The sequence below is a fragment of the Gossypium hirsutum genome, chromosome D02, assembly GCF_007990345.1.
Source record: "Gossypium hirsutum isolate 1008001.06 chromosome D02, Gossypium_hirsutum_v2.1, whole genome shotgun sequence".
Lineage (NCBI taxonomy): Eukaryota > Viridiplantae > Streptophyta > Magnoliopsida > Malvales > Malvaceae > Gossypium > Gossypium hirsutum.
Window position 1 is genome coordinate 58180759 of NC_053438.1, and position 10496 is coordinate 58191254.

The 10496-nt window shown below is 33.8% G+C and overlaps 1 protein-coding gene, 1 non-coding gene and 1 pseudogene across 2 annotated transcripts; 1 reads left to right on the forward strand and 2 right to left on the reverse strand.

The window, feature by feature from the left end:
• Positions 1–462: 462 nt before the first annotated feature.
• LOC107908271 (GDSL esterase/lipase At3g48460) lies at positions 463–2329 on the reverse strand. Its single transcript, XM_016835498.2, has 3 exons — positions 2039–2329; positions 1264–1943; positions 463–1180 (listed from the first exon to the last, which is right to left on the reverse strand). The coding sequence occupies exons 1-3, from the start codon at positions 2322–2324 to the stop codon at positions 668–670; spliced, it is 1479 nt and encodes a 492-aa protein (XP_016690987.1). The 5' UTR covers positions 2325–2329; the 3' UTR covers positions 463–667.
• Positions 2330–5942: 3613 nt separating this feature from the next.
• On the forward strand, positions 5943–6049 carry LOC121215039 (small nucleolar RNA R71). Its single transcript, XR_005910775.1, has one exon. It is a non-coding gene; the product is annotated as a small nucleolar RNA R71 (small nucleolar RNA).
• A 1343-nt stretch (positions 6050–7392) lies between these two features.
• Positions 7393–9769, reverse strand: LOC107908270 (uncharacterized; annotated as a pseudogene).
• Positions 9770–10496: the final 727 nt, after the last annotated feature.

Here is a 10496-nt window from a genome sequence, read left to right on the forward strand (position 1 = left end):
ACATATGGTTAATTAGGATTTTTTTTAGAAAGTTAGTCTGGCTATTGGATTTAAAATGTTGAACCAAAAATAGTACTTCTTTTGGGGGAATATTATGCTAGATTAACAACATTTCAAATGCATTAAACACTTTGAAATATATTATACTAACCTTAGAAGAAGAAAAAGAAACACAAAAATTGGGAAAAAGAAGAATGAAGAAGAAAATGATTTTAAAATTTGAAAAGAAAAAGAATATTAGGTGAAAAAAATTAGTCCACTTAAATGTTCAGGATAGTATTTCATTAAAGATTTAACCAAGAAGTGACTAAGAAAACAAAATCAATTTACAAGTTTTCTGACCAAAATTGTTTAGTTTACCTTATTGATAGTAATATGTCATGGGAGACTTATTGAAGTCTGCAGAATAACGATTGACCTAAAATTGAATTCCATGGAAATTAAAAATGAAATGAAGAAATGTAACAACAACAGTGAGCCGCCACTGTAGCATTAATAAATATGAATATGGCGAAATATACATCAAACAACATCACTCTTGGTTCACCAATGTGAAAACTGAGGGTTGGTTTTATTAACTAAACTTACATATAGTAACACAAGTGGAGACTACAAGCAAGCTAATGAATGAATGGATTTCAAACTCCATGAAACAATGACCTATCATCTATGTACCTGAGTTTCTTTGTCTACTAATCATATCATCAAAAGATGGTTTGCAGTAGCCTCCATGGAGGAACAGTCTAGTTATTTGCTTATGCATTGCTTCCGTCAGATGAAGCCCATCCCAATTAACATGGTTAGATGGATTTTCACACGCGGTGGTGCCGGTCATGCCACAAAGGTTGTGCAAGTTAAAGTTGAGGAGTCCACCTCCGACGCCGCAACATGCTTGGGATCCATCGGAAAACCCGAAACCAGCAAGGTTTCCCATGATTGCTTTGTATGCATTGAAATAATCAGCATAAGAAATTGTAACCTCAGTACCATGCCTTACCCTAAAGTCTTCCAATGTCTTCTGGAGGAGCTCGTTATGAGCCATTACTGCTCTATTAATAACTAGCGAACAACCCATTTCGTCTTTCTCAGATTGGGGTGTCAATAGCTTGGATAATGGACAACATCCCACCGGTGGTAGCCCTTGAACCACTACGAACTTTCCACCACTATCCAATAGTGTCTGCATACAAAAAAAATCCAAGTTTGTATTTCAGTGTTTACATAATTTGTCTAAAGAGATTTCATTTTGAATCGCACACATACTGTAAGGATTTTGGAGATATGATTAACAGTTATATCTGTAAGCCACCGCATTGAAACAGAAGACCCTATAACACGAGCGAAGTCATCGACACCCATTTGTCCAAGCCAAATAAGATGCTTTCCCATTTCCGCCTTGCATTCTTCCTCAGTCTTCCTTTTACAAGCTATTCTGGTCACGAAATGGTTGAACCATTCAATTTGTGTTTGGAAGCCTAGAGGAATCCCTTTCCACATCAGTGTGTGACCGATTTTGTGGTTTACAAAGAAGTCTCCGGAAAGTGACGTGGCGCCTCCGACGGCGAAGTTAACCCCAGAGTTGCTGTCAAAATCAAAGTCCGAAGAGATGGCCTTATACGGTATTGGTGTGGAAATGTTGAGAGAATCACAAAGAAAATCAACGACCATTCGACCATTACTAGATCTACCACCCAACTTGAAGTTGGAGTTTCCGCCTTGAGAAACTCTCCTCGTCAAAACTGCACCCACGAAGCTTTTCAAAATGCCTATCAATCGAGCATTTCCTGTATCAGTGTACGAGTCTCCAAATGCAAAAACCTTGGAGAAACACCCACTCAGGTTAGCTTTGAGGTTGATGTTGAATTCTTTATTGTTAGAAGCACCAGAATTTGTAGAACCTGATAATGAACCTGAACCTCTAAAAGACCCAGAAAAGGCAAAACCTGATATAACAGCAAAAAAAAAAAAACCCTAGAACTTTTAGGAAAAAAATCAAAAACTTGTAAAAGCTAATGGAGAATCATAGCAGAGTCCAAACCCTTAGAATTGGTTGAAACTGATGAAGAGTCGGAAATATTAGAAGAACCAGAAGCGTTGGAACTTGATAAATTATCAAACAAGCTAGAATCCTTTGAACTGCTAGAACCTGATAAAAGACCAGAACCCTTGGAAGTCAAAGAAGGAGAAAGTGGAGATGAATGAGAGTTGAAAGATTTTGGGTCAATCTCTTTAGGTGTTATATGGCGAAAATGTGCATAAGAGAATGAAAAGGATACCAAGAGAATAAGAAATAAAACATGGAAAGAATATTTGGAAATCATCATATTTCGTTGAATCAAATGGATCGGGATATGTTATTAAGTTTTGTGTTTATTTGTAAGCTTTTTAAACATTTCCATCCTCCTTAAGATAGCATGAGTGGAAAGGGTCATATATGGACCTCACTGGTTTTAGGACAACGTATTGTTCTCAAAGGTTTCGCAGTTGGTGCTCATTGATGGTTGGTTTGCCCTTACAAACAATAATCATAGACATGTTTTTGGATAATATCTAGCCATGCTGGCACTTATTTAACTCATAAATTACAACCAAACATTACCATTTCTGTTATTTTATCTATAATTAGATGTCGAAACTCTTGCTTTCTTCTTCTTTTTTCAATACTTTTAATTATTTTAAGCATTGCTACTTCGATATATCATTTTTAAGTTCTATTTGTGCAAATTATTTCTAGGTTTTTAATCTAAATATTATTTTAGTCTAAGTTGAGATAAATTTCGATTTCTGTTTATTTATGTTTTGTAATGATTGATTATGGTTATAATTATATTATTTGTACTTGTAGTTGTAAATTTTTTAATAAAAAAAACTCAAATTGAGGACGTGATTCATTATCTTTGTATTTTTTGTGAATGTCTAAGAATATACCAAATAGAATAATTATTTTAAAAAAATTATACCAGATAATAAAATTTTTCAAAAGTTAGAAAAAAATTGTCATATCAAAAGTCAAAAAAAGTCATACATCACTCTCCCATGGAGAGAGAAACCACCATGTTAGGTGGCAGTTTAATGGGGGAGTTACATGCAACATGTCCAACTTTTTTTCGCCGAAATTGGGGTCTGTCGACGCCACACAGCCGTGTGCGAGGTCATGTGTGACACACGGGCAAGACCATTTTGGGTGTGTAGACCACACGGGTGTGTGGGCCCAAATTTTAGAATTTTTGCCTAGGGTCGTACATGTCATCCCGATCGACTGTGGGCCTTCCGTGGGGTCGGTATGTATGGTATAAGCCCTAAAGCATGAAATTTGTCACTCTATTAGATTGAATTTGACGTAAATAACGTCTATATGAATATTACGTAATACGGTATGTATGATTTGTTCTGTTATGTATAAGCATGTGTAATATCTGTTATATAAGCATGTGTGATATATTAATTTTGATATCTGTTATTACTGTCTATATTTGGTTATGGATATGTGTTATGTGGAAGAATTATTCTGTGTGAGGCGATATCTCGCCAATATACTGGCAGCACTATTGCGATTATTCTGAAAAGTGTCATATGGACACTATGTGGTGTGTAGGGCTAGGTGGGTGTTTTATACCCCACGTGGTGTGTTGGTATGGTCGGAGTTGGTGTGTAAAGGATGGGGTAAGACTATGCATATATGTATCTGTATGATTCTATTATAAATCTGGTTCTGTAAAAGATTTATGTCTATATTTGTTCTTTCATGCGATTGAATCTGAATTTATGTTTCTGTTGAGTTACACACTGAGTTTTAAAACTCACATTCTATTTGTCTGTTACTTTCAAGTAATCCTCAGACTTAGGTGGGTCGGTGCGACGAGAGCTTGGATATTTCATGATTGCATAAAATATTATTTACACAATTTGCTTAATTAAGATATTGGTTATGAGAGTTTTGTAATTTTGGGACTTTCTGGACATTTGGGTTTTTAATTTTGATTTGGATTTTAATTTGGGAAATCTTGCGATGACGTTTGATAAAATGATTTTCGAAAACAACTTTTTTTCTGCAATCAACTGTTTTAGAGGAAATAACCTCAGTTTTTCAAAATACAATGATTTAAGCACTTCCGCTGCAATTTATTTGATTTACTTGAAAATGTAAACAATTGATGGTTTTAACTGATAAGTATAAAAACACGTTTTTCTTAAAATAAGTGGACTCTTTTAGTAACATAAATATACGATGTTTTCAATATGATAAGGTCGAATTTATAATTCTTCTTTGTAACATTCCCAGATTCAGCCATAATGTCTAGGCCGGGTTTGGGGTGTTACGGTGACTAAAAATGGTCGACCTAAGATCATGGGTACCTCAGTATCCTCATCCATGTCCAATATAACAAAATCAACAGGGAATATAAATTTATCAACTTTAACAAGTACATCTTCAATAATACCTATAGGATACCTAATTGATCTGTCAGCTAATTGAATATTCATCCTAGTAGGTTTTGGTTACTTGAGACCAAGTTGTATGAACATTTTATAAGGTATAACATTTATACTAGCACCCAAATCAATGAAAGTTTTTACAACATTTAAACTACCAATAAAATAAGGAATAGTAAAACTCCTTAGATCTTTAAGCTTGTTGGGTAGTTTATTTTGGAGAATGACCAAGCAATCCTCATTGAGCTCCATAGTTGACAAGTCGTCTAACTTCCTTTTATTTGTTAACAACTCCTTTAAAAATTTTGCATATTTGGGCATCTGCGAAAGAGTTCCAATAAAAGGTAAGTTAATATGCAATTTTTTTAAAAGTTCAAGAAATTTACCATATTGCTCTTTTATGCGGTCTTGCTTCAATACTACCGGATATGAGATTCGTGGTTTGTATTCTCTAACCACAGGCTTATACTCTTTTTTGCTTTCTTCAAGCCCATCATTTTTCTCAATAGCTTTTAGATTTACCTTTTTTTCAAGCTTGACTAACCCTTCCACGCTTCGAACAGTGATTGCGTGGACTTGCTCTTTTGTGTTAGTTTTAGTGTTACTAGGTAAGCTACCTTGCTGTCTTTCCGAAACCAGTTTAGCAAGCTATTCAATCTGATTTTCAAGCCCTTGATATGCTTGCTGATTTTTCAAAGTTGTCCTAGTGTTTTGAAATCAAGTTTCAGGCACCGAAATAAATTTAGCTAACATCTCCTCAAGGTTCGGTTTCTTTTCTTGCTAATAAGGTTGCTGAAAACCCAGAGGGGTTTTGATATTTGATTACCTTGACCACCCCAAGAGAAATTTGGATGATTCCTTCATTTAAGATTATAATTATTGCTATTGGGGTTATTTTAAAGTTTAGAATTGTTACCCATAAAGTTAACTTGCTCATGCTCCATATTAGAACCGAAAGGTAAACATTTTGGATTGATCATCCCCTATAGCAATAATTATAATCCAAGGGAAACCCGAGGGGCTGTGACCTTTGATTACCTTGACCACCCCAAGAGAAATTTGGGTGACTCCTTCATCTTGGATTATAATTATAGCTATAAGGGTTATTTTGAGGTCTAGAATTATTACCCATAAAGTTGACTTACTCATACTCCATATTAGAACCGAAAGGTAAACATTTTGGATTGATCATCTCCGCTCCAGTTGCATCACATTGCATTATCGGATTCATCATGTTATTAAAACTCAAACCATCAATCTTCTTACTCAATGCTTCCACCTGACTTGCCAACATAGCAACTGCATCTATATTAAAAAAATTGGCTGCTTTAATCGATTTTGTTCTCATGACTTGCCACTGATAGTTATTCAATGTCATCTCCTCAATAAACTCTTGAGCTGCCTCAGGTGTCTTATTATTCATTGTTCCACCAGTTGTTGTACCAATTAGTTATCTAGTCAAGGGATTTAAACCGTTGTAAAATGTTTGAACTTTTAACCACAAAGGTAACCCATGATGATGACACCTTCTTAAAAGATACTTAAATCTCTCCCATGCATCATATAATGTCTCCAACTCAATTTGAGCAAAAGAAGAGATGTCATTCCTCAACTTAGCTATTTTAGTCAGTGAGAAGTACTTCAACAGAAACTTCTTAGTCATTTGATCCCAAGTCGTTATAGAACCACGTGGAAGTGAATTCAACCACTACTTTTTCTTACTCCTCGAAGAAAATGGGAACAAACGTAAGTGTACGACATAATCAATAACACCATTGATCTTGAAAGTCTTACAAATCTCTAGAAAGTTAGCGAAATGAGTATTTGGATCTTCATCTTGCAACCAATCAAACTGAACATATTGCTACACCATCTGAATTGTATTCGGCTTGATCTCAAAATTATTCACCGCAACTGTCGGTCTGGCAATACTCAATTCAATCCTAGTCAGAGTAGACTTAGCATAGTCATACATAGTTCGAGGAGCATGACATGCAAGAGGCTGTCGATTATTTTGATTATCATCCATCTCCATAGTAATGTCCTTTTGCTCTTGATCATCTATTAAAATTTCCTGATTTTTCGTGTTTCTCTTACTTCTCTCTGATTTTTACGAGCAGTTCTTTCAATCTTACTGTAAAAAATTAAGGGCACGTTTGGTTCGCTGTATTGGATTAGAGGTGTAATGGAATAGAGGTGTAATAGCAAATCAACTGTTTGGTTGAATGTAATGAAATAGAGGTGTAATAGTAATCCTGTGTTTGGTTGAATGGAATAGAGGTGTAATAGCATAATGGAAAAAACTAAAATGACTAGAATACCCTTAGCATAAATTTGTTTAGGTAAATGATTATTGTTATTGTTATTAAATTTTAATAAGATTATTAATATAAATAATAAATAATTTAATCATATTTTAACATAATTATTATTGTATATAATTTAATAAAAATATATAATTTAATAAAATTCTTAATATTAAATATTCTTATATAAATTTTCTAAAATCATAATATATAATACTATAAAATATAATTTAACATAATTATTATTAAATATAATTTAATAAAAATATATAATTTAATACAATTCTTAATATTAAATATTCTTATATGAATTTAATAAAATCTTGTAAAAAGAATGTGAAATTGGTATGTTCCATTTTTCCTTTATTTAAATGTGAAATGAATGAGTAAAATATCTTAGGTATTACCATGTAAAAAGAGTGGTGTTTTGCCCTCAAATCTGCAAGTAGAATACTGGGTATATTATGGTGTTAAATATATTTGCAAATATAACTAACCTTTCAAAACTCATATTTGCAACCTTAGCATTCAGAAAGATGGGCTGAAAATGAATTAAAACTGGAAATAATATTACTTTACAATCTGGTTTAGTCTAGTGTAGTCTGAAAAAAAAAAGAATCTGAGCCCAAATGAGAAAGGGTTACAAAGAATGAAGCCAAGCTGTTACTATCTAATACCAAAAACAGAATTGCACTACAATACATTGCTGGATGAATGATGAATCAAATTACAAACAAATAAACTATGTTCTGAATAAGGAAAAATGGCATCCTCCATTTTAACACAGTGCTGAATGATGTACAATAATAACTTGCCAGTACCAAGATGACTTTCAACCAATCCCAGAACCTGAAATTGAAACTAAAATGGAAAATTCAAGACATGACAATAGAAGAAAAAGAAATAGCTTGAGATTTTTAAAACCATGATTTATAGCTTTTTCTTTCAAATCAATGTAATAAATACCAATCAGATAGATTCATGTTTATACTAGATTACAGCAAACTACCACTTTTTAAGAAGCAATGCTGAATAAAGCACGGATTTCAACTTAAAAAACAAAGATATCATCAATCACGTTGCAGCTAGATAGCCTATAGTTGTATTATAGAGCAAAGCCAGGTTCCTTAAATGTCAGAGCAGCTTAAAGGAAAAATAACAATATCATGCATATTTCACTTCCACTCAACTATAGCAATGTTCACAGCTGCTCCAATATAACGTTGCCTCATGCTATTGCTTTAAATTTCAATCTAAATAACCTGTTCTAGAAATAAAGGAAAAAATATCCTTTCAGAAGGAGGCTGTACCTCAGGTCAAGCTAAGATGAGAAGTCCTAGATACACTGATGCACCAAGAAATATGAATGATATCATTCCCTTGCAAATAGTGTACAAAAAGAATGTGAGCAGTAAGACAGAAATAATCATTAAAAACAGGAAAGCCAAAGCTTCAAGTGTCAGTTTCTCACCATTTAAAACCCCATCCAACTCCATTGCAGGGGCAAGGACAAATTTCTGCAAACTTCTCGGCATCACTGGAGTTGACTCCTTGAGATATTAGATCATCATAAAAAGAGCAGGACAACGAGAGCAATAAGAAAACAACCAGCAACTATTCTTGCAGTGAGGAGATTTGTGGATGCAAGAATCAAAGCCATCCCCCAAAATGATGAGCCAAGATCTGAATGTAAAAGCAATTGTAGTAGCATAAGTATACAGATTACATACAAACTTGCACTTAAATTAGACATGTCTTGATCATGCACTCATATACAGATTACATACAATAGTAAATGCAGGAGAGCTGTATCTTGTCCGAATAAGAGTAAATGGATCTTTCCATAAATTTCATAAAATAAAAATGTGTTTCTTACATAGTTCTAGCATTTATGTCACATACCATGAAAAAAAAAGGATGAGTTTAGAGATGAAAAAACTTACATCCAGCAAGTAAGATCACCCAATATATACGCCTCTTGTCTGTGTCACTCCACCTTCATCTGCATGAACCTTGATCCCTTCTACTTACATCATTAAGTAAAAGGAACATTGATAATTGAACAGACCATAATCCAAAGACTAAAACCAGCAAGATGGGTTAGTAGAAAAATTATGCAGCCAAAATCTAATGGTCACATTAAAGACATGTTTAAACCCTTCATATGACATGTGATAAAGGAAAGGCTTTCTTACATGACCACAGGTAAGTTTGCAGGCAATTGCATGACTTGCTTCATGCAAGAATACTGTAATGAGCTTAAAAGGCAGCAACAACACTGTTCTCCATAGCTACAACAATCAGGGGGAAACATTAGGTCAATCCATTTAAGCAAACAGAGGCAACCAGTTCAAATTCCAAAGAATGTTGTATCTTTTAACAAAAAGTCAACTGCAGTGAATCCTACTAGAAAACTCCTAAAACCTTGGCATCCTCATCCTTATGAACAACTTATGAAAATTGTTGTAAATGCCATAGCATTTATGAGTTCCTTATGACCAGATTTACAACAATTATTACAAAAGTAAATCATAAATGCTCCCAGAAAAGAACCCAATTTCCTTCAACGTGCAAACCAAGAAACTATTTAAACTCTTAATCTATTTCAAAATTCAAATTACCATCAATTCGATTGTTTCTCCAAAACAAGAAACTTATTAAATTTTAAACTAAAACTAACAATCATGGCTTAGTCAACTAAACCGTAGATATATCATCCTTCAAACAAACATAACCAGGGAGCTCTTACCAAAATTACCCTATTGTTTTTACCGTGTTTATATTGTTTCCTTACAACAACCAAAAGCATAGCAGAGAAAAAGATGATCTTCGTTATAAGCAAGAGAAAAAAAATTCAAGAAAGAAGCTTACAACAAGAATGACAACAGTGAAGACACCAATTGTAACCAGAAAGGTAACTTGGCCATTATTGCAGCAACTGTTTAGCTCCCAGTTCACCATTTTTCTGCCTTTATTTCAAAATCTAAAAAGAACCTTTTTTTTTCCTGGGGTCTTTTGTTTGGGATTTGAGAAAGTTAGATGAAAAAACAATATATATTCTAATATCCAAATCATTGAAATTCAAATAAATAGAAAAAAATATCTCAAAAAGTTTATAATAAAGGCTTCCTAAATTACCAAGCATCAAAAACCTAGAAATTTTCATCCTTTTCATTCACAGACCAAATAAAGAACTATGAAAACACACTAAAAGGGAAAAAAAAATCTCGAAAAGAAGAACACACCCACGAATGGTACGCCAGAGGATGTTAGAAGAGCAGAACACACTGGATGTTAGAGGAGAAGACAGCGAGGAGAGTGGAGAAGAAAGGTAGAAGGAAGAAACAGAAGACGTGGATTTTGGGTAAAATAGAAGCGTGAATCGGGAGGGTAAAACAGGGACCAAAACTGAAGCAGCACCTAATCTGAGCTCAAGGAAGGGATTAGAAATCGGTGGATTTTGGGGATTAGGTCAGTAATGTATTAGACCCGTAATAGCAATACACTAAACCAAACAAAGTATTAGAGGGGGATTAAGTGGGGCCCACCGATTAGGGGTGTATTGGCTATGCCAATACACTCAACCAAACATGGTGTAACGGTTCCAAAAGGTTTCCTCTAGTCATAAACCAAAAGAACTTGTCAAAATCAAACAAACGAACAAAAATTTTAGAATGTAAAAATTAAATTAAAAACAAAAACATTAAAATAAAAATAAAAAATGGTTAAATTAATAGAAATAAAAATTTCCTAATA

Coding starts and splice junctions, on each gene's coding strand:
- LOC107908271 (XM_016835498.2), bottom strand. CDS start 2,324: ATGATGATTTCCAAATATTCTTTCCATGTTTTATTTCTTATTCTCTTG. Junction 1,944..2,038: donor AGTTTCAACCAATTCTAAGG/GTTTGGACTCTG, acceptor CTGTTATATCAG/GTTTTGCCTTTTCTGGGTCT. Junction 1,181..1,263: donor ATATCTCCAAAATCCTTACA/GTATGTGTGCGA, acceptor TTTTGTATGCAG/ACACTATTGGATAGTGGTGG.